The 24,632-nt window shown below is 38.2% G+C and overlaps 1 protein-coding gene across 3 annotated transcripts; it reads right to left on the bottom strand.

Moving 5' to 3' along the window:
* Window positions 1-451: 451 nt before the first annotated feature.
* LOC146501065 (carboxy-terminal domain RNA polymerase II polypeptide A small phosphatase 1-like) lies at window positions 452-24,073 on the bottom strand. 3 transcript variants are annotated; one of them, XM_085135789.1, is made up of 7 exons: window positions 23,712-24,073; window positions 11,699-11,841; window positions 5,926-6,027; window positions 4,139-4,195; window positions 3,074-3,166; window positions 2,663-2,851; window positions 452-2,514 (listed from the first exon to the last, which is right to left on the bottom strand). In XM_085135789.1, exons 1-7 carry the CDS (start codon window positions 23,791-23,793, stop codon window positions 2,383-2,385), a joined length of 798 nt encoding a protein of 265 aa, XP_084991915.1. In that variant the 5' UTR covers window positions 23,794-24,073; the 3' UTR covers window positions 452-2,382. The 3 variants fall into 3 exon arrangements, 2 of the variants coding, with proteins under 2 accessions (XP_084991915.1, XP_084991914.1); XR_014869837.1 differs by lacking the exons at window positions 11,699-11,841; window positions 23,712-24,073 and adding an exon at window positions 8,130-11,692 and having other exon boundaries at window positions 452-878; window positions 939-2,851; XM_085135788.1 differs by lacking the exons at window positions 11,699-11,841; window positions 23,712-24,073 and adding an exon at window positions 8,130-11,692.
* Window positions 24,074-24,632: the final 559 nt, after the last annotated feature.

Here is a 24,632-nt window from a genome sequence, read left to right on the forward strand (position 1 = left end):
ATCCACTAGAGTTGAAGGAACTAATTAAATCGATGCTGAAGTCGTTCTTACTGAGAAACCTGACACTGTTTTTTCCTTTGTCACCCATCTGCATATACAGTACAACAAAGCCTGACTAAGCTTTATAAGCTTTACAGGTTAAAACTGCAAAAATAAAAGAACCTGGTGTTCGTGCCTGGAACTGCATAACCATAAACTGTATATAAAAGATGGATGTAGCTCTCATGACATCACCCATTGGTTTGTAAAGTCCCACGCTTCGAGAGAGAAATAAAAAATGCAAGTTTGAGGAATTTCTGCTTCACTTTTAGACCCTAAAGCTGCACCCATCTGTTATATACAGTCTAAAACATCTTCTAAAATGATTTTCACATATTCCGCTAATGCTAGGATTTAGTAACGGAATAAAAACTACACTGCTCAAAGAAATTAGGGGAACACTTACTTTGCATATAAAATTTTATTTTAAAATCAGGTGAGTCACGTGAAACCAGAATCATCAGCACTATGAGATCTTTAAATAAAGTTAGTTAATAAAAATATTGGTGCTACCCCGCAGCCTCCTAGCAGATGCATCCATGGTATCAATCTTAAAATCCTAGGTGACTTTCTAATGAACGAAGAAGAATTCTTGAGTTATTGTGTTTACAAAATTAGGTGTCTATGCTCTCCAGTGCCCACCTGCCCGACAGACTGAGGACGTTACTCCTTAAAATGGAGATCACAGGCGATCCAACTTATGCTCCTGGTGAGATGGTGTACAGTATGTTGGATGATCTCTTCCTAGATTTGGATCACGTCATCTATGAGTTCCTGAAGAGTCTGGGCGACAGGTCACAGCATCAGATGTACGACAATTTCTCAGCTGGAGTCATCTTCTGGTGAATGTAAGGTCCACTCCATGGCTTCAGTGTCTTTGTCATTCTGGAATTACGCACAGACTACATGCAGCCGGCCATTGCCCTTCACTGCAGCTACATAACATCTGAGAGTGGCTCTGAGAACTTTATCCTTAACAATGATCAAGGTACGGTTCAAGAGCACATTGAGATCTGTGTGACCCTCCAAGGAAACGCCTCCCTAGATCATCACTAAACCACTGCCACACCAGCCATCCTGGCTAATGCTCACCACAGTATCAGACTCCATCACATCTTACAGAAGTGCTCAGTGTCAACTGCTGTCATCTGTGAAGAGAATGTGGTGCCAGTGGTGGACCTCCCAAGTTTAGAGGCCATTTTGGCAATGCTCCTCCTGTTCCTTCTTGCAGAAGAAGACGATACCGGCCCTTTTGCTAAGTCGCATAATCAGCATAATCCAGCTCTCCTTGTGTAAAGAACCATCTCTTGATATCGCCTCCACACTCCTGAGACTGTGTTAGCAGACACAGCAAAGATTCTTGTATTAGCATGTACGGATGCTGGAGCATCCTGGAGAAGCTGGACTACCTGTGCAACCTGAATGAGCTGCTCTCATGCTACCAGGAATGACAAGAACAGTAACAAAAAGCAAAACTAAAGAAAAATGCTCACTTTTTGTCGGTTGTCTTGTTGTCATCTCTCCAGTGTAGCTGTCATAGCTTTGATTTAAGTAGGTGCAATGGATTCATTGGTTTCTGCTTCCTTACCAGACGGACTGTGATGAGTAGTCCATTAATTTTCTTGAGCAGTGTATATTCACTAACAGCAGACTAATGGATGTTTCTTTTCTATTGCAAAAAAAAAGATGAAGAAAGAAAAACGTCTTTTACATGTAAAAGCAAGTGCTACATTAAATGGTATATTCTATTCAAAGCTTTTCAGAGACATACAGTAAAATATACAATATTTAGAAAACATCAAAATAAGCAATACAGATGAACGTTTTTTTGTATATATACTAGCTCAGCAGGATTTGAGCTACAGTCTTCAGTGATGTGTTATTTGCTGTGTGAAAACTTAAAATGCTTTTGCGTCACTGACATTAAAATGACTGATAGTGGTGAATTTGTAAAATCATGCTGAACAACTGCTCGCACAATCTAGCTTTACAGCAAACTTACAAAGGTTAGTGCTGTCACAAAACGACAACAACAACACGCTAGCTGCACTGCAAAAGATATCTCCAGAAGTCATTTAATCACATATGAACCATCACAAAAAAGAAAAACACATCTGTCACAGCGTTCAGGTCAACTTCCTGTGCAGCAGCACTCAACCCAGCTGGAAGGCTGCTGTCACTTTGTATGCAGTACTGCTGTGAGAATCTTAGATTAAATGACAGCCCTTTATTGCAGTGTGGTCCTTGTATTGGGAAGCACTGTGGAGCCTTCTGCCCACCGGCCTCCGTGGCCCCCGGATGACAGCCGCTGGTGCTCATCTTCATCCTATTATCCCGCCTCTGTTAACTCTGTGAAGTACTCTGATGTTCGAGAATGTCATAGATGTCGTCCACCTTGCTTAGTCTCTCAAAGAACGGGATAAGATCGAGGAGCTCAGTGTCTGACATGTCATTAAACCAGGATGCTACAGGAACCTGGAGGTGCAGACAAAAGTAGCAGACGGTGGGATTAGAAATTCTTTTAGATAGTCCACTACACCCCCCGCCCCCACTGAAAACTCAGATGGAAATATGACTTTTCTGTGAATTTTTGTAATCTAAATGACAAAGTAATCTAAATGACATACTGCATTTTTGGGTGGAAGATGTAGGAGGCTGGGGAGTTGTCCAAGATGATAACCTTGTTGAGGTCTCTTCCTAAACGGCTCAGGTCTTTTACGTAGTTTCCTTTGTGGAAGACGCAAGCTTCCCGGAAAAGACGGCTCCGGAAGGCCCCCCATTTATCCAACAGGTCTGACACAGGATCGGCATACTACAGAAGCAATACCAAAACAAACTGGATTTGCCATCTCGTAACTTTATCCTCCAAGTGGTTTAATGCAAGTCCATGACATAACTACAAGGTTATTATAGCAGTCTGAAACCAAACTTACAAAACCGCAAACTGAAAACATTTGGTGATCACTCAGAAAATGAGTCTTTTCCTCCAGTAATCCTAAGTGTAATGTTTTGCTCACAAAGGATGAGGACATACCTTTGACAAGCTTGCAGTGAACAAAACACACTCAAACATTTCTCCCATCCTCTTTAGGAATTCATCAACGTGGGGTCTCTTTAACACGTACACCTGAGTGCAGGGGAAAAATAAATAAATCCAGAATTGGTGCTGCTATTAGAGACAGATTCTGACCATAAAAAGCTCAAAGGACAACAAATGTAAATAAACACTGTAGTTCAGATCAAGTGTATTAGTAAAATCTTAGGGGGGAAGGGGGGGAGACTACCCCTCCCTGAACCTGGCTGTGTTGGATATCACTTCCTCTTAAGAGGGAGTTCCTCCTCCCCACTGTCACCGTGGTTCTTGGGCATCCTTACAACATAAAAGCTCTTGAAACAACTGCTGTAAATAAACTGAAGTGAATATAAAAACAGCCAATAAACATGTTAGTTCTCTTTTTATCAAAAATATCCCTCAATGAAAAGTGATCATGTCAACTAGATATGTCATTATTGGCATTACATAAAGAAGAAATAATATGTGCAATAAAACATAGCAGAAGCACCTTAATAGAACTCTACATCTACTTCCACTGAGATGCCGGTGGCCTTGTTTCTGAACCAAGTCATCCCGAATAGGCTTTCCCCACTTTAACAAGCCTATCCTGGATTACTTGAAACAGACCCAGGCCTTTTGAAAGCTCTTCTTTCTTCTGGCCAAGCACAACAGACTGCAGTTGCCACTTGAAGCCAGTAGGGGAAAGGTAATGCCATCCCAATGAGCACCGTACATAATATGCTCAGCATACTGAGATTAATGGCCGTGTTTTCTGAGAAGCCTGCCAAGCTTCCTTCATTTCGTCAGGCCACTGAAATAGGCACCTGCTGCTTGGAGCCATCAACAGAGAAGGCTACAGCTCTGTCAGTCTGCGTGTACACTGCTTGGCGTGCAAACTGAAGCAAGGATAAACGTCTGTGTTTGATGTTTACAACAGGCATGGTGAGAGCATGGAAAAAAAAAATTCTCAGAGATTTAGGGTCCCCTGTGATGTCAAATTTGTCTATAGCAGCAAACAGTAACTTAAGCAGATAAAGTTCCTACCTGGTGAACTGTTCCATCAATTTCCACTGGAATGATAAAATCTGCATTGTTCACTGGCTGTTTGAAACAAAAGAAAAAAAAACAACTTTAACTTATAATCTCCAAAGAAACTTTGAAACAGAAAAGAATGACGGCAACAAATTGAGCAAAACTGTTGTGCCAGCCGCCTCTGAGCAGCACAAACACTGAATAAATTGATTCTTCTCCCATCGATTACTGAAACATAGGCACTATAGAAAGTGAGAAGGCTGCTTCTCTGATATCAGCATCATTGCAAGTGTATTCCATATATGGCATAAGACCATGGCCTAAATTGGTATACTATGAGGTAATGCAAGTAAGACAGATTGAGTATATCCAGAAGCTGTTAGTATGCATTCACGTGCACGGGATTTTTCTATTTCCTGCAGCAGCAAATAGTGCAAATGATTTTGATCATTTATTCTAATGGCAGACAAAGTTAATAAAACATTGTCGTTATTCTCAAGCAAATTTCACCAGCAATAGCAGCAGCTTCAACTCCATCCTCTTTTAGATCTGCTCACCATCAGCTTACAGCGAGCAGGCTATGTGAGCTAACAAGAACATTTCAACAACTTCCAAGCCTTTCAACACCCCAGTATAGACAACACTGGCTTTTTTCTCACCTTCACTGGTAAACATTTAGGGTGATTATACTGTAATGCATTTTTTAAACTTGTGATACTTTATATCTACCTCTATATTACATGATTTAATTTGCACTATTATGTTCTTCTGTGGCTTGAACTGTGTAGTAATACTTTGCATACAAATTCTTATGCATTTGACTAAACATCCATACATTTCTTTTATACATTATTATTGTTATTTTCTTTCATGTTTGATGTAACTGTTTGACCATTTAATGGTAAGATTTTCTAAACCACAGTAGAGAAGGTCACTGAGATCTCTTCCAGATCAAACACTGTGCACCTAAAGCTAATTTTATTTCATTATGACATTAATTTTAGCAGCTTTTTGCCCAAAAAAAAAAAAAAAAAACACCCCACTCTTTCTTTCAAATATAAAGAACTCTTAAAGCAGTTCATGTGTCAAAGTAACAGCAACTTTTACACTCCGCGTTGTGTTAAACATGGAGCTCAGAGGAGGTGTGACCCCGTTTAGCTGACACTAATATCCGGTGACATCTTTCAGGACAGGCTGTGACCGCAGAAGGACTAAACAGCACGCAGCATTCATTACATAATTTGTCGTGATACAGGAGCCTCGACTTCTGGCATTGATTACTTTATTCACTGAATGCTACCATACAAGGTATCAAACAGCCCGAAAGGAAGCTGCATGATACTTCATTAAAAACACGCAATACAGTATATCAACACTCATAAATGCAGTAACACCGTTACACAAAATATTTTATGTAAATATTAATTTTATGTAGGTGTTCTATAGAAGACAGATTTACTTTTCTTTCTATAAAATCTAATATTCATTTCCTAAGATCTTGGGGTTTTATGTTGAAGGCTGGATCTGGATTGTGAAAAATATAAAATATGTTGTGTCTCCCCTAAATTTGTACCAATCATGTGTCTCCTTTGTATGTTTTTTTTTGCAGGTAGACTAATTGCTTTAATATGGAAGCCTAATAGAAATAAGAGCAAGAGGGTCCATGTGAACCAATGCTAAGAATGTAAGAAGGTCTACAGAATCATTGTAATCCAAATATATATATATATATATATATATATATATATATATATATATATATATATATATATATATATATATATATATATATAGCTTACCTTAAATGAACTATGCACTAGTGTTTCGTCCAAATCAATGACCACACAGATTTTTCCTTCATCATTTGATTCCATCTGTGGGAGCAGTGGTTCTCCTGGCAGCTGAAGAAGAGCACACAGTTTAGACCTAAGCTGTGTAAGGCAAAAACATTTTTGAAGTGAAGTTTCAAAATACAACATATGCGCAAGAAATACGGTCTCACCATTTCAATATGCTGGGAAAGTCATTCGGATTATTATGAGTGTGTGCTTGTGTTTCTAGTCACGTAAGCGCTTTAACAGTGTTGTGTTGTTTCAGTAAGAGGTTACGGGGAACTTGGGATGGTACAGCTGCTACTGTGCTGACGGAACATGTAAATATCGCTATAGTGTGTCTCATCCGTCAACGTGCGGTCAGTGATTAGAGTTCATCAATGTGATTCGGCTTCTAAAAACAAGTTGGTATGACCAAACAGGTTGTTGGTAACACTGATGGATGTGTTGTCCATCAGTGAGCTGCCACGTGAGCCTAATGGCAGAGCTGGAATTTGACACAGATACCACACAATATGCCAAGTCTCAGTTCTGTGTTCACTGCCACGGTTGGCATCAGAACAATCAAATGAAAAAAATAAGATAAAAATATTAATTAAAATGAGATTAAGATAGCAAAAGAAGGTAATATTATGCACCAAAAATACTGCAATGATAAAAACATGCATTCAATAACGTGCAAAGAAAAGAAATTACTATTATTATAATTTAACATATAGGTTCTCCTCCTTATTTAATTTCTTGTTAAAATTTTTGATTGATTAATTATTTAATTTATTTGTAAAATCTTCAATTTGTATTTATGGCCTTATTTTCTCTCACAAACCCTTGAGTTAACATGATAAAAGGGCTAAAAGCTTTTTTTTCTTTTTAAGGTAGCTAACGTTTTTGTGTTGACCACATCCGCAGCAGGATTCATCAGTTTGAACATGCACATTTATTAGTTAACGATGTCAAAAAATTCAGTGTTTAATTAATTATTTAGGGGATAAAAAGGCAAATAAATCAAATTAAAGTAATATTTTATCACATATTTAAACCTATTTCTTTTTTCTTTATTTTATGTTTTTAAAGGTCACTTCTGTTACACACCTACTCTTCAATCACAGGAATTTATTTGGTGATGCAGAAAAGTCGTTAAAACTGGACATCAGCACTGAGCAGCACTAAGCATTAAAATGATTAAGGTTCATTTTATTTTAACACTTTTTACAAATACTGAATAGGGCTACTGAATTACAATACTGATTATTTTTAGCATTAACCTCTTATTTTATTTGTGATTATGTTGTATTTGAACATTATATTTTTTGTGTTCTTTAAAGATCTCATCAGATAACATCTGAGTAGGCGGCACTCACAGGAATCATTTTGCACAGAAGTATTCTTATGACGTGTTAAATACCCCCTTTGTACATGAGTGCACACACAGCCTGAAGCCCAGCTAAACAGAGAAATTTGTTAACCACTGTTATGATAACCGTTACCTCCATAGGCGTTTTTAGATTTTATTGAGTCAGCTAGTGTAAGTAAGCTTGCCTGTGTTAAGCTTCCTTTGTAAAGACCAATGCTTGCTTGATATCTCTCTCTCTCTCATTGGTCTTATATATTGACTGCTATTTTCTATTTTTTTTTCTTTTTTGTAAAAACAAAAGATTTATATCCGTTACTTATTTACAACTCCTTACCAAGATAATATGACAATTCTGTTTAAAAAAAAAACAATCTTATCTCATTTCATTGTCACAACAAGTCAAGCAGAAGTAAACCATTACTCTGTTTATGGTCTTCCAATCACATGCTGCCAGCAGGGAAGTTACAGAGTACCCTTTTAATGTTGGATATTTTGCATACCACACTCATAACATGGTTTAAGGTGTTCCTCTCGTCGCTTCTGTACTTAATTTTTTTATTTTATTTTATAAAATCAGACACCATTGTATCTGCCAGATGTTTAATCCCTGATACCTTGGTCAGGCTATAACTTTGAAAATTTTTAAATATTATCATGTACAACAAACTTATATCCATTTCTGCTTTACTATATTTCAAATTTATTTCCAATTAGTTTTACTTTAAAGATAATATTTTTTTAATATGTTTGTTGTGTTTAATGTAATTTTACCAAACAAATTTCTCATAAATGAAGTACTTCTCATCTTATCTTATACCTCCTCAGTTGGTGTGACGCAGTAATAACATTCACAAGTCTCATAGGACTCATCGTCACTCTGATCCTCGGCTGACTCTCTGTTTTGCTCAGAATCATCGTCATCTTCAGTCTTCATAACCACCATGTCCCTTTCCTGAACACTGTGAATAATTCCTACAGGGCGTCCAGTTTCTTTTGAAATCTCATTTAACACACACTCCTCTTCAACAGCTGAGCTGTTCATGTCAATAACTTCATTAATTCCAAATGTGTCTGACACGCACTCCTCTGGGCACAACCCAGTGGCCGCCAGCTCTTTCAGAGATATTAGAGCATCTTGACTCTGACTCCTAGAAGCATTCTCATCATTAGTTATTTGATCATTTGAGTTTCTTTCTAAAATAAATCCATTCAGGGCTTGTTTAAAAGATGACTGAATGCTTTTAACACCTGGCTCACAAAGCTGTCCATTTTCATCATTATCTATAAGTGACCAGTACGGATCCTTTTCAGAACATGTAATAAATACGTCGTCTTCAGGCTCAGGCTTGGCTTTGTCATCCTCTGTGTAATCAGTGATGCTCGCAGTCTCATCAGTTGCAGAAGGTTTGGGTTCACAATAGTGAGAACTGCACAAAATATCTTCATAAGCATCACCTTCAACAGAAATTTCCTTGGCTAATGGTGGAAACATGCTCTCCTCGGGACCAGTGGATGGGCGAACTTCAGCTTCTTCAGAAACATGGTCATCAGAGGCACACGCTTCTTCATCAATAGGGGCTTTATCATCCTCGGCAGTCTCATCATTTTCTGCATAAACGACATCGTTCTCTGTTTTGCTTTCCTCGTCCTCCTCAAAACTTGATTCTGATTTTGCAATGAGCCAATCCTCAGATTGAGTCTCTAAATCACAAGACCCATCACTCTGGTCCACATCCACTTCCTCATAAGTATCTTCAGATGCATCGTCAGAACAAGTGTCTGTGTCTTTTACATTAGCTTCCCTGTTAATATCTTCAAACTGATATAAAATTTTGGCTTTATGTTTCTTTGCCTCTTCTTCCAGATACAGATAGTCATGGATATCTCCGCCATCGAAGCAGGAGATGTAGCGCTGCTTTTGTGTAAATATGTGTCCGTAATAGTCCACTTTGTCAAACAAATCAAAGTAATCCTCAACAGTGACATCAACAGTTTTCGATTTATTCTCATCACTTTGCTGTACTTCCTCATCTTCAAAAGATTCCCACTCTGTCTGCTCATCGCTGGAATCTTCCTGAGGTCCTTTGTCAGATTCCTCAGATGAATCAGAGAAGGGATCAGATGGAATACTGCCCTCAGGACAAGTCTTAAAGGATTTGGTTTCCACAGACGAGCAATCTGAGGAACCATCTTCTTCACCGCTGGACTCTGATTTATACTGTTCTGAAGCGGAATACTGCTGAGCTGGTTCTTGGCTTACTTCGTAGTCATCATTTCCACACGGCTCGCCAGATTCCGTGAGCACCTCTGTCGTAGGAGCTTGTTGAAAGTCTTCTTTGGTGTACTCGTGCGTCTCCCAGAGATCAGTTGCAAAGGCAACATTTTCAGTGTCATCAAAGTAAACTTGTACAGGTGTGTCTTCTGAGGAACTGTGAGATTCTTCATCACTGAACTCTGTTTCATTTTGTTTGGCTTTATAGCTCAAATCATCTTCAAAATCGCCATCATCATCATCATAATAATCTTCTTCCTCTGCTTCTTCATCATCTTCATCATTTGTAAATTCAGTTTCATCTGATATTTCCTCGTACTCACAGACTTCGGGATTACAGCTGAGCGAGTCCACGGTTTCACATTGCTGAAAGTTCTCTGTTGATGTGTCTGACTCGGAGTCAAAGCCGTCACTCTGCTGTTGTGACGGCTCATATTGTTGTAGAGCCTCGGCGTGGTCTGTGCATTCAAGGTTGAAATCGCACCTTTCACAAAGGCCCAAACTGCCACAGTTCACTTCCAATTCATCAGCGTCAAGGTCAGAAATCTCCAACTGCTGATCGGAGGGCTTACATTTCTGAAATAATTGGGGGTGTTCTGCGCATTGTTCACAGCAAGCACTACATTCAGAAGCTGAGCTATGATTACCACAGTGTTCGGAGGACTTAAAACACTCACAGTGTTGAGTACATTCATCACACGGTTGGCTTAACTCTGAAGTCTCGCACTTATCGAGGATCTGGTCGGATTCAAAAAATCCATTGCTCTCTGAATATTGCTCAAAGCTGTCAGCGTGTCCATTAAAGTATGTGCAGGATTCAAGCTCATCCGAGTTCACGTTGCATTGTTCCAAACAAGGAATAGATGGGTCCATTTCTTCGCTGACAGCCTGCTCAGTATATTCCTGAAGGAGGACCTTTACTCCTAGTTCAGCACTTCCCTTTGATGGGCCAGTGAGAGCTGCAGCTTCTGTTAATCTGGGGACCTGGCACTGCTCAGCAAACATGGCTTCAGTGGATGGTTCCCCTTCTCTAGTGCCTTTGTTTTGCTCAGAGTTTTCCAAATACATCACGGAAGTATTTATCAGACTTTGTCCAAAGCTTTTACTCCATGCATTTGTATCTGTAGAGACCAACTCCCAAATGACTGGCATCCAACTGTAAAGTCCATTCAGAGTGAAAAGTCACAGAGCTGGTGGGGGGAGTAGCAGTCTGCATGAGAGAGTAACAGCAACAGGAGCAGCATGCCTGATGACATGACAGGTTGTCACAACCAAAACTGAGACTGAGCACTTGACTCGACCCTCCCTTTGCCAGAGACCAAGAAATTTATTTTGGGGACTTGGAAAGACGTGACAAATAACTTGTGGAATATCAAATCTCAATAAAAGGCTGAACTAAGGCATAAATATGAAACTGACACTTGAGAACGTCTTGGCCACTTGATCTTGAGACTGTAGCAGCCAAAAGTTATGTTTTCAAAGGATACACTAAGTTTAACCATAATTAGTATTGTCAGTTGTCCAAAAACACAAGAAGAAAAAAAAACTCTCACATTCCAGTCATTTTTATATTTTGTCATCACATGTTTTCACACAAGTTTCTGTTTATAAATTTATAATCTAATATTAATTAGTGTGGTTCTTTATATTTACCCTATCTTCATACATAATAATAATAATAATAATAATAATAATGATTATGATAAGAAGAAGAAGAAGAACTCATACTGTCTACCAGAATTCCCCTCTACTAAAAGGGTAAAAACAGCTACGCTAACATGTGTTGATCAATGGCATCTTCCGGGAAAGCATTGCAAAGCAGCAATGACAGATCAGGCATGCATTTCTGCAACATTTACGCCATTTCCGGCTTTCCTACAAGTCCATGATTGATGTCTGAACATGGAGTACTTTTTCACCAAGCCGTGAGAGATGCTCTTGTAAACACGAAAGCCAAGAAACCAATATGGAAGCCAAGAAAACATGTGTTTCGGGCATCAAACAGCTGCCAATCATGCTGCCCACATGCTGTTCAAAGATGATCAAGGGGGAAGGTGAGAGAAAGTTGATATCTCAGGGAAGAGCAAGGGAGGGGGGTTAAAAGATGCACTTACTTTCGTCCCATTTTCTTCTAGCGAGAGAGGGGCGTTGATTTTTACTGGAGGTGGTTTGGCATCTTTGTTACACAGACAACTGAAGAGACGGCGAAGAAAACCTCTGCTGTAAGACTTCTTTGAGCTGGAAACAGCAACAGAACCTGGATCATAGGGAGACAGAGAGAAGACAGAATTCATACTGTACTCATGTGATAGCACTAGATCAGTTGTACTAGATCAGTTTTACTGCAAACTCTCTGTATAACTATGTAAGTAAATGTAATGTGTAGTACTGTGATTAATGCATTCTGGACTTAATTAATGCCAATGGCGTCAGCATTGGCGCCTCCGCTCATTCGACTTATCCAATCTGTGCATTGCTCCAGCCGTGTTGTCACTACATTTTATCCCCAAAATAGTCCGGTGAAGACATCTGGGTCCAGTCAGAGCTCCAGTGTCTGATTTGTTAAGTTGAATGCCGAGAACTGTCTTGTACACAGGCATTATTAGCTAGTTGTTAACTAACCTGGCTGCTAAATGTATCAGACTGAGCTTTCATGGCTGATTTTACAATCCAAACTAATTTTAGAAATGAATAATAAATGTGGTTTATGCTGAGTCCAGAGCTGCAGTTCCTAGAACGTCCCTTATAAGGCTTGCTCCAGAAGTGAATTAGACCCAATAGACTGCCATGTTAAAATGTCCAACTTTAGAGCAAAAAGTAGTTTTAATTTACTGCAAATAGCTGCTTTAGGATACATTTGTTTTCTTCCATAAAACAGATAATAATGGAAACCTATGATAATAGCAATGCTTTTAAAAGACTAAACAAATGAATAGCAAGAGCTCATTTGCTAAAACTTTCTGGGTTTTGTGGGCCTGTGTGGCACCAGATGTTACAACTCTTTAGTCTCTAAAGAGTTGTAACTCTTTTAATTTAGTCCTTATTTATCTTGTGCTAGATAACAAGGGATGATATTTTTGTTTTAAAAAAACCAGAGTGTTTGGGAGTTTCTGGACTTTTATTTATAGTAATTAGTAAGGCTATGTGTCTGTGCTATACACTCATGCAATCTACGGAAACACCAAGTTAACTTAACACACAGTACATGGTTAAACTCCATGTGATACAATTCCATTGACATGAGGGACTGCCCTATACTGAGTACTAATATTTATTATGGAAATTAGATTTTAATCTCAATTAGATTTTTTTTACCTGGTTAAATAAAGGACTAATAATTAGAAGAAAAAAAACAGACTTGCAGAAGGTCTGTTTTTGTGTTCATCTTTAAGAGCTGATATTCACAATATAAGATGAAAAAATAAATTCAAGGCTATAATTAATGTGAACTTACCCAAAATATTAGAACTGATTGCATTAACGTTTTTTAACATAAAAAGTACAAAAGTGAGAAGAAAAAAAATCATTTTGAACCTGAGTCTTTCTCTGCTGAACTCTTGAAAATGTATGAAGACAATTCATTAAAATGCAGTTGTAGATCTAAGATATGACCACGCAATACACATAACTTCTCGGATACTAGAGGTCACTTTGAATTTGCCAATGCCGCATACCTCAGAAGGAACAGCTTCTAGCACATACAAGTGGTGGACAACATCGCATCAGCTGGCGTGAGAGTGATGAAAGCCAGCTTTACAAAGAAAGAAAAACTGACAAACTAGCTGAGCCTTGATGACCAGTCAGAGCTGTCAGCTAAAGAATTAGCATGCTGCTCAGACTACATCTGTTGCCTTAGTGGATATTACAAACTTATCAAGATGCTTTGTGTGTAAATGTGTGATGATTGTGAAAGTAGCATTCATGTACTGATATTACTGATTGACTAACACAGAAGTGTTAAGACTGATGCTTAAAAAAAAAAAAAAAAACAAAAACCACACCACAAAAAACCCCAAACAAACAGTATGTATATATTTGTATATATTTGGCTGATATATACAATTTTTTTTTCTTTCAGTAGTTATTTAAATCACTATTAAGATAATACAACAATGCAGGGTATGAATAAAACGTCTGACCACATTAAGCCTCCAGTTTTGAACATAAACACTGTTAACAAAATGGCAGTAAAGGGTGGGCCATTTATATGGATACACCGTCATAACATGGGAATGGTTGGTGATATTAAAGTCCTGTTTGTGGCACATTAGTATATGTGAGGGGGCAAACTCCTCAAGATGGGTGGTGACCATGGTGACCATTTAGAAGTCGGCCATCTTGGATACAACTTTTGTTTTTTCAATCCGGTCGTAAAGTCTGACGTCACTAGCCGTGTCTGGGCCTAAACTCCGCTGCAGGTCCATATATCAAACGATCACTATGGCATTACTGAGAGTTGAAAAACTGTCTAAAGTCTTTCATCTTTAATAAAATGATCAGCGTTCTGCTCTACCAGGTGTAACAATTGAGTTTAACATCCAGGCATCCATGAAAACAGAATTTATGACATTTAACGGCGTTAGAAGTTAGCAGGAAGTTAGCTCGCTAGCTTCTATCTAAATACAACATAGCATGTCCTGACTGCGGGTTTTGGAAACAAATTAAAACGTACAGCTCTGTTATCACTTCCAACATAAATGAAGACAGAAAACTAAACAGCAGTGACGTTTGTAGGGTTACTGAAGTTTGGCTAGCTGGTATATAATGATGTGCTACGTGACCGCTAGCGACACAGCTATGTTAGCATAACATAAACAAGCTAACTTTTTTTCCACTCGATAAAAGTTAACATGAGTGTTCTCGGTGGTCAGGAACAAACGTAATTGCATGGCAGGATGCTGTAAAAGGACCAAACTTCAGCCAGGAGAACAACTGAGATAATCCATCCACAATACGAGGTTAGTCATTCATATACTGCTACATGGGCTGGGCTGTAGTTACATCCTAAGGTTTTAAAAACTGAGCTTAAGTAAATGATTAGCGGTAATAAAAGCCGAGGGAGGTCAACAGTGATCACTGACTGTTTTAGGAGCTTTTTGAGATTAAATAGAAGAAAATATAAAACATTAAACATGTTAACAACACAAAAGCCATATTAAACGCAGACTACTACGGAAGTAGGATTCGTCACGTCATCACTTAACGACCGGATAGGAAGAGGGCCATGTGACCATTAGCCACATATACTAATGTGCCACAAACAGGACTTTAATATCATCAACCATTCCCATGTTATTACGGTGTATCCATATAAATGGCCCACCCTGTAGTGATGATGACGCTGGCACATTTTAATGGGGAGGCGGAGTCTGTTTCCAGCTGAAGAGCAAAGAGGCAGAGCCTCTGTGAGCCTACGTAGAGTGAAAAATTGTTTATAGTGTCCAAAACACCAGCGATGTTCCTGTGATCACCATTAAAAGCTAGCAGGAGTGCTTAATCCAAAAACTCTTATTGGTGCTCCATCCACTCCTGTTTGATTTACACGGTAAAAAACCTGCAGCCTCCAGAAGCTGTATTAATTAAGATTAACTGTTAACTTAGTCTGATAACAGACTGGTTAAATCATACAGGTAGGTAAAGGCTGACAGCAGCCATCCTATTTCACATATAGGTGATACCTGCAGCAAACAGGGGCGAGTCTAAAGAGGGGCATGAGGTGTACTAGACCATGCTAATTTCAAGGCTTCATAACATTTTTCAGATTAAAAGTGAAGTAATATGAAAGACTATATTAATCAAATTGCATTAATAGTTAAAATATAAAATTAACAGCCTTTTTCTCAAGCCAATGAAAATGTACGTGAGCCAAGGACTAAATTAAATTAAATTATTAAATATTGCCTGCACCATCATAACATCTGTTATCAGCAACAGTAAAACGTGGCTCCTATTGTCAGGAAGCCTTCCAAGAAGAGAGACTAAAGGAAAAAAAAATTATGCCTTGAATTCTTATTCTATATCTTACTTTATTTGATTTTAATCTTTGACTGTACTTGAGATTATTATTATTAATTTTTTTTTTTTTTTTTTTAAGGAAAACATTTTCCTTAAAAAAAAAAAAAAAAAAAAAAAAAAAAAAATCACTATGATGTTCACATACAGTCAAAGGGTTTAGGTGTTTTTTTGACAGATATTGTATGCAGTTAAACTTTAAACCATTGCAATTTCCAAAATAGAAACCAATGAACAGTTAATTCTGAAAGACCCACGTTTTCTTGCCTGAATATTTATTATTGCTGGTTAATAAGACAAAAGTATCTCTTACCTGATATTTCGATAGAAAAATCAATAGATCACTTGATTACTAAAATAATCGGTTTTGTGCATTTGTTTTTGAAAAACAGTGAACAGTAACCTTTATTAACCAGTTTGGAACGGTTTCAGCTCCATCCCTTAACAAGTCTGACCTACTTTCAAGTGTTATGCTGGATGGGTTTGGCATGTTCATTAGCTGTGGCTGAAAGTGGTCAACACCCCTGGGGAGCAGTCATTGTCAAGGCATGCTTGCTGGGACATACCTGACTGATGAAAAGCTTGTGTTCAAAACATGTGTGAAGGAACTGGGCAGGTGAAGCTCAAAGTTAAAAGAAAAACATCATGGTGTCCAGTTCTCTGTTATTACACATCAGTGAACCTAAAATAGCTCGCCAGACGCCGACTTCAGTTAATGATGAGATTGTGTATATAAATAAAAAACTGTCACAAGTAGCAGGAAAAGTAGCAGGAAAGAGCTGTTTACGCAGCACAGTAACACTTCAGTGCAGGAACTAAATAAAAAAATTAAATGAAACCACTGAGAGGACTGTGAACCATAAAATCACTCCTAAAGGTTCCAAACTTTGTGCTGCAAATGCCAACACAAACACAATCCCAGAATGCACTGACAGCTCTGGCTCCTGTCAGCGTGAGTTAACATCCAAAATAAATGTAAGATGAATAACTCTTCTGATAGATAATATTCTGTGGGGATGAAAAGTAAAACTGTACTATTAAAAGGAACCACCACTAAAGAAACCATCTGACACCATACGCGTGCCCTCCATATGAGCAGCAGTTGCTAAAAGGGAACTATTATGGCAAAATCGAGACTGCACAAAAAGGCTACAGAGCTAAGGTTAAACAAGTTTACCTTTTAAAAAAAGGGTTAAACTGTTACAGTAGACATACAGTCTCAGCATTGTACTGCTTTGTGTGCAGTGTTTTAGGTGCTGCTTTAACCTGCAAACTAAATTATAATAACAGTCAATTTTAGCGGACGATGTTAACAATGTGAGCCATAGTAGTAATATTAATATCTTATTCAATGCCCAGACGTGCTCGCTTTGAAGATCTCTACTCTTCCACCTCTAAAATGGCTAAAAATACTGTGGGAACGTGACACGGGTACAAACTTCATTGATACAAAGGGAATGCAGCAGTAATACCTCTACAAAGCAATGAAATGAGAATCAGGGCACATGTATGCCTGTGTATATAGTACAACTTTCAGTAATGTATCAAAATAATACTAATATTATTACCTCTGACAAGGTTACATTTTTGATTGCATTTGACTGCATGTGTGTCATTTTTTCTGTAAACTTGATATCTTAAAGTTCTAATTGAATCCTGATAAAATGCATGTATTTGTATGGGTGTGTATTATTATTGTTAATACTTTGTTAAAAGTCGGCTTACATCCACTAGAGGTGGGAATCACCATACATCCCATCATCCATTGCAATTTTTTAAAATATTTGCGATATTCAGATTCTGTACATAAACTTTATCAATATTCGTTTTATCTAATAACAAAGTCTCACACTAAGTCTTTCTGTCATTTCAGTCTGTTTTATTGTTGACAAACTGAACGGTTTGTATTACAGTCTAGTCCAACTTAACTGAACGCAACCATCTGGTACAATTATAGCTATTCTGAACTATGCAGTTTATGAAAACTATGCAGCCCCTTCAGCAACTGAAGAATTTGAAAGTAAATTAAAACAAAATATAATTTTACATTAAATAAAAAAGTTTTAAACTTAATTAAAATAAAACATGTCTTAAATTAAAATAAGTAAACTGTCATGTTTTTTGCTGCCATAAAAAAAAGTTAAACACCTTTGGACATTGAAGGAATGTCAGGATTCTTGATCAGAAAAAGGATCAACATGCTCTGAAGTCAGAGCACAAAAACCTTTTTTGTAACAAAATATCGATTTCTGCTGTCCCTGTATCGATACATTATTAGCAAACAAAATATCACCATACTACACAGTATCGATTTTTTCCCCCACCCCTAACATCCACAAAGGTCTTCAAGTTCAACTTAGTGATTTATTAGTCAAAAATGGACAAAAAGAACTATTATTCTCCTCCATTTTATCTTCAAGAGAAAGAGAATGAGCCGCCAAATTAGTTAGAAATATATTCCATAATAACATAATGTAATAAACTCAGGGTATTGAGTTATCATATTATTATTAAGTATTGGCTATTTACAAAATAATACCTATCATCTATTACTTACTGCTATGTAATGTTTGTGTAATCAAAGTAAATATCTGTCATGCTCCCTTTAACTGATTTTTACTGCACTACAAACTTCATAATGTGTATTTAAAAAGAACAAAAACAAACAAACAAACAAAATGACTTTATGTGCAAAATACAATATAATTCCCTTAAAAGTTAATAGGTAGTTAAGAAAATTGACAGATTGATGGACACCGGCGAGGAACTCACTGAATGTGTGTGTCTGCTAATCCAAACAATACGTGGTTCAAGTCACTTATCAGCAAAAACCAAAGATGTCCAACCATCTTTGTTAGAAGCAGTTTGAGTGGTGAAATATTATTATTTGTGTTTTGTATGCTATCCGAGCTTTTTTCTATCTACTTGTTGATGTCTTCTTAAACTGCACTGCATTTGACCCCTCAGGGCCACCACATTTAGGACTTATCTGTACAAGAAAGCAGAAGTAGGTTTTAGGGTTTAGATAATGGTCTGGCACATATTTGCATTGACAATATACCGATGCTGGTGAATATCCTAACAAAGATAGACAAATAAACCGGCTTGTGTGCTGCATGCATGCCCCTTCCTGATTTCCTGATTTTTTTTGTACGTTTGTTACACTTAAATGTTTCAGATCATCAAACAAATTGAAATATTAGACAAAGACAACAAAAGAAAAACAAAGTGCAGTTTATAGGTGAAAGTGTTTATTGTTAAGGGAAAAAAATTCAAACCTACGAGGCCCTGTGTGAAAAACGAATTCTCTCTGAAACGTGATTATAATTAAGGTGCTGCACACCTGAACACACCAATACAAAGATGGACAATTATAAACTTGCACCTTCTTTGCTTTACTCTTACGTAGCAGCAGAACTGAGTAGGCAAACTCTAACACAACATTCCTCACACTTCACTATCCAAGAGGCTCAGACGCTGATAATGAGGTTACAGCATTTCCAAGGGGCACCAAAGACCTCGCGCCACATCAGCAGCCTACTCAGTTGAAAGCAGGCTTATCTGGGACCCTTTCGGGCGAGCCATGCCTCAGTGCTCGGCTGCTTCTATCCCCATCGAGGCTCAGAAAGAATGAAGGCCCCCCTCCCATGACCGACTTTCCAACACTTTGACACCTGATATCCCGCTACAATCTGACAAGTTGCTTCACACCCCTCCAGAGCAAATGGTATGGCAAGTTCATGGTGGCCGAGCTGGACTTGGGTCAGGTCAAAAAAAGTTGAAATATTTCTGCAAAGGAAAATATTCACCTTACAGCAAGTCTCAAGTTCAATGGCAATAACTACAGTGTAAATGTAATTGTTAAAGTAGCTGGAGTGTGGAAAGAAACTTGTCAAAATACATCACTAGCGGTGTTTTTGTGCCTATTAAACTGCATGTTTCAGAGCACTGCAGAGGTGACAGAGATAAAAAAAACAAACAAAAAACAAATGTCCATAAAACTTAAAATAAAACATCAAGAAGCTTGAGGTATTTAGGGCTGAAAAGCGTGCAAAACATTTAGGACTTAACGACTGATAACACCACCACTGACTACAGAAACTACAGAATGGCTGAAGAGCAGCTTCCCCTTTTCGCTGGCCTCTCACTTCTGGATGGCTGCCATGTTTTGAACTCATGACCTTTTAGCCAGGAGGAAATAATCTGAGAGCAGGCAGGAGGCGGTCTTGACCAGAAAGCTGAACAATACTGCCACCTTATGACTATCTTGAAAAATACAAGTTATTAAGATGCACAGAGTTCAAAATAGGCTATATACATGTTTTATTTATCCTGCTTCTTCACATGAAGTCACTTCATCATGCTGTTTGGTTGTGGATAGGTCATTTAGCAGATTTATTCATTTCACTTAATTAGCTCATTTAGATTCAGCCACAGCACAAGGACAGCCTACCAAATCACATCACTGGGAAGTAGAACTAAATATATTACAAAGTCAGCACGGTCAACTATCAATCTTTTCTTCTTTCAAGGGCACCAGCACTGCTAATGCCTCACCTTTATGCTCCTTGGTATGAGAGGAAGCCAAAGAACAGAAATGAGATCCAATCACTTCAACTCAACAGGGTCTCTAATTCATCAGTATGCACAGGACCCAAGCTACAGTCTTTAAGATTCAACTTAAATGTGACCACGGGTCTGTACACTGCCTAGATATGGTATGATTACTCATATACTGGAATAAAATATAGGGTTTAAGACCGCTGTTCACAACTGCATTCAGTGAACTGATGCTCAGGAAGCCTTTTTGTTTATAATTGATAAGACAATGACATTTCTGTCTATGGATGCTAACTGCATTGGAGTGTCTTTTGTAGAAATTCTTCAATGTAAACAAGCACAGACACCAACAATCTGTTTGTTAGGGCAGCAGCCAATGAACAAGTGTCCTCTTCTTTGCTAAGCAGGATTGAATGATCTTAAGTGAGTTGAGAAGAACGTTTTCCTTTTACTATATTAACAACCCTTAAAGACAAAAGTCTGTCTCAGCTGCCCATCATCTGTACACAAACTCTTGGGCATTAATTTATCCGATCATAATTACAACACAGCCTTTCCTGTTATTCATTTCTTTTTTTAAACGCCTTTCTAATCGCCATTATTTTGCAATAAATAGCTTCGTTCTCTATTTTAAGATCTGTTTATGTACCCTTGTTCCCGTTTTACACTGTTACACCAGAATGTTGCTCAAAAAACAAAATAAACTTCTACAGAGCTCCAGCACCAGGATTTAGGCCTCCTTCATGATGAAGAAAAAAAAAAAAAATATATATATATATATATATATATATATATATATATATATATATATATATATATATATATAAAAAATAAGCTAATTGTTTCTTAAAAAAATAAAATAAAAAAAAATTATCCCACACAAACTTACTTTTAACATTTTCTATCAATAGAGTCAGTGACATCTGACTCAGACTGTATCTGTTCAGTCCAAATAAAAATCGTTGCTCACTTCATCCTGCAATAGTGTTCTCCCCTCAGTTCAGTTACCACGGTAACTTTATATATGACTGTACAGGTTTAGTACCAGAACTAAAATTCCACGTACGTTTTTCAATCACAAGGCTGATGTCTGATGTGATCCTCAATCAACAATAACAGAAAAACATAAATATATTTTGAGGCTCATATGAGACTTTGCAAATAACATACGCCGAGTTCATTTCTGGGAGTTAAGAGCCGATATCGCCGTTTTGCATCTGTACGTCACCAGATAAGAAACAAGAAACTGCATTACAGAATTGCCAAACTAGGTTTGAAATAACAAATCATTTTTTAACCATACGATTTTCTAAGAATTCACTGACACATTGGATCAATATGTGCCTCAGCTAACATTGGCCTAGTTGACCAATATTTGGCCTACTTGCAAATAAGTCGGTACTTACTGAGATCTGTGGTTGATATTTAGCAGTTTTTAATTTTGCGCTGACTACATGTTCAGAGATGGTGTGATATAGATAACAAACTTAAACCAGATAAACAGTTTTTTCCCCTCTTCTTCTTTTCTATTATTTTCTTAACAATAAGACAGAAGTAAATAACAAAGCTAGAAAAAACAAAAACTATAATACAGGCCACAAATTATGGTGTACATCCCCCATGTTTATCATGTTATCTTTCTTACTTTAAAGTACAAGTTTTTAAGTACCTTTAAATACGTGCCCAACTCAAAATGTAAGTACAACATAACAAGGGACTGTATCTAACAAAGTATTTTTGGATACTAAAAATTATACACCAAATGCAAAGTGACATGGTACATTTTAGGAAAGAACTTCATAAATCCGGCACTGTCTTCTGAAGTACTACTGCAACTAATATGCACTCACCAGCCACTTTATTAGGTACACTTTGCCAGTACCTGGTTGGTCCCCTTTTTGCTTCATAGCTGCCTTAATCGTTCGCGGCACAGATTCAATAAGGTGCTGGAGATTTTGGTCCATGTTGACATGATAGCATCACGCCATTGTGGCACATTCATGGCGTCAATCTGCCGTTCCACCACATTCCAAAGGTGCTCTACTGAACTGAAATCTGGTAAGTGTGGAGGCCATGAATACAATGAACACATTGTCATTGAGTTCATTGTCAAGAAACCAGTTTGAGATGATCTGAGCTGTGTGACATGGTGTGTTATCCTGATGAAAGCAGCCAACAAAAGATGGTACACTGTGGTCAAAAAGGGATGGACATGGTCAGCAACTCCACGCAGGTAGGCTGTGATGTTTAAACGAGGCTCAGTTTAAAAGACCAGAAGGGTGCGAAGAAAATATCGCCACACAACATCGCCCCACCATCTGCTTGAAGGGTTGATACAAAGCAACATCTTTCGAATCTTCTATTGTCCAATGTTAGTGAACCAACATGAACTGTAGCCTCAGTTTCCTATTCTTAGCTGACAGGAAGGGCACCCAGTGTGGTCTTCTTCAGCATCTGTAGCACATCTGCTTCAATATCTGACATGTCTGCATTCCTTGGTTGTAACCAATGATTATTTGAGTTACCTTTGCTTTCCTATCAGCCTGAACCCGTCTGAAAATTCGCCTCTGACCGCCAGTATCACCAAGAGAACTTCGACTCACTGGACAGGTTCTCTTTTTCAGGCGACTCTGTCATCCCCAGAGATGGCTGTGTGGGAAAAACCCAGCACATCTGCAGTTTCTGACATACTCAAAACAGCCTGTCTAGCACAAACAAGTACACCACATTCAAAGTCACTTCAGTCATCTTTCTTCCCGATTCTGATGCTCACTTTGAACTTTATCAGATCATCTCGCTCTCTTGTCTACATGCCTTAATGCACTGAGCTGGTGCCATGTGACTGGATGATTACATATTTGCACGAACAAGCAGTTGAACCGGTGTACCTAATGAAGCGGATGGTGGGTGTACAGCTCTAAGTGTTTGTAAGTGAACCTATCCCAGAGATAGGCCAAATCATTTGTTACAGTGACCTATAAATACTGTTTAGTAGAGCTGCTTAGTTCGTGTCCCACTTATAGAAAGTGAGTAACACTGCTCGTGCTCCACAGTCTCCATAACAATAATAACGTAAATAAGAGCTGGGAGACCACAGCGTGTTCATTTTGAAACGAGGAGACAAAAATAAACTGACGGCAGCTCAGCATGGAGGTCCAGAGCAGGACGAGCGAGCTGTCAATTGGGCTGTGACTACGCCCCCTCTTCAGAGACACGTTGTTTCTGCTGTTCAAACCTCATTCCGCCTAAAAGTTCTGCGGAACACCGTGAAGTCTGTTAATTTCCCCTTGACCGGCCCGGTGAAACACACATTTTCTACTTTATCTACTTAGAAACGGCTATAATCTCCCGTAGGTCCCACCTTACGCAAAAAGCTACACCGGATGCAAACTTATTAAACTCGGTGAGAACCTTTGAGAACCGGTCACGGACACTTGATTAAAGGAGCGGGCGTTATCACAGAGATGTCTGCAACCGCTCACAGAGGACAGGCACCCTCAAACAAACCTCTCTGACATTATCATACGCAGCTCCAAAAACTTCTCCCAAACTCACCTTCCTCACGAAGACAGGCATTTTCCTCCCCCTCCTCCTCCTCTCTTCTTACTTGCGTGATTACCGACGACGGGTGGGCCATTGGATCCGCACACAGGAACTTTACCCCCGTTTAAAACTTGCGAGGAGTTAGGGCAAATTCAAGTCTTTAAATTTTGCCACTCCCTGTTTGCGGACGCGCATGCTGCAGCTTAAAACTAAAAGAAACCTTGTCAACGGCCAGAAACACCGAACAAAAATACCTGTAAAAGTTAAAATAAAATAAAAATAAGTCTTAAAAAGTTACAAAAGATACAAATACTGGAGAAGTTCATCAATTTGTCTTCGCTAAATGGGACCTGACGGTTTCAAGGAAGCCCGGTTCTTAAAGCCAGGATGTGAAGGCTTTTTGTTTTTTTAAATGTATTTTTTTTAATGTATTTTTTAAAAAAGCATCGTTGCAGGTTCATAAATATTTTATAGTATTTATAAATGTTATGTTGTCATTGTTATTTAAACAATTACATTATTTTTCTTTACATTTGGCCTTTCATTATTTATTTATTTTTTACTTTCATCCGGAGCCCAACCGTGAACAAAACAGTGTTTTCTCCTTTCTTTTTGCTTTTGCATAACAGAAAAAACATATTTCGGGTTCTCTTATTACTTTTCTTTGACTTCTGAGAAAAGTTTACAGATAACGTTGCAGCTGGGGGTGGCCTTGAAACCGACCGAGTTAGGGACGGTCTCTAAAGAGGCCACATGTAAGATCATAGAAACTCCTCATGTTGTTGCCTTAAAGGCTCCACCTATCACAACGAGGCTTTTGGTTTTTATTTGGCTTGTTTCCAGTAACGAGAGTTGTCAAAATCATTTAGTGAAGTCGGAAATGACAGAGTTTCAGGGAATCATGTACTTACAGTCCACTGAAAGTGAAAGCAT

The sequence above is a fragment of the Neolamprologus multifasciatus genome, chromosome 16 (assembly GCF_963576455.1).
Source record: "Neolamprologus multifasciatus chromosome 16, fNeoMul1.2, whole genome shotgun sequence".
NCBI classification, from domain to species: Eukaryota; Metazoa; Chordata; class Actinopteri; order Cichliformes; family Cichlidae; genus Neolamprologus; species Neolamprologus multifasciatus.

Bases quoted from the DNA above. Each gene is read 5' to 3' on its own strand.
- LOC146501065 (XM_085135788.1), bottom strand. From the start codon at position 10,736: ATGCCAGTCATTTGGGAGTTGGTCTCTACAGATACAAATGCATGGAGT. The intron at 4,196-5,925 runs GTAAGCTATATA...TGTTTCAAACAG, and splicing joins TAGTGCATAGTTCATTTAAG to CCAGTGAACAATGCAGATTT. The intron at 3,167-4,138 runs GTAGGAACTTTA...CCCTGCACTCAG, and splicing joins TTGATGGAACAGTTCACCAG to GTGTACGTGTTAAAGAGACC.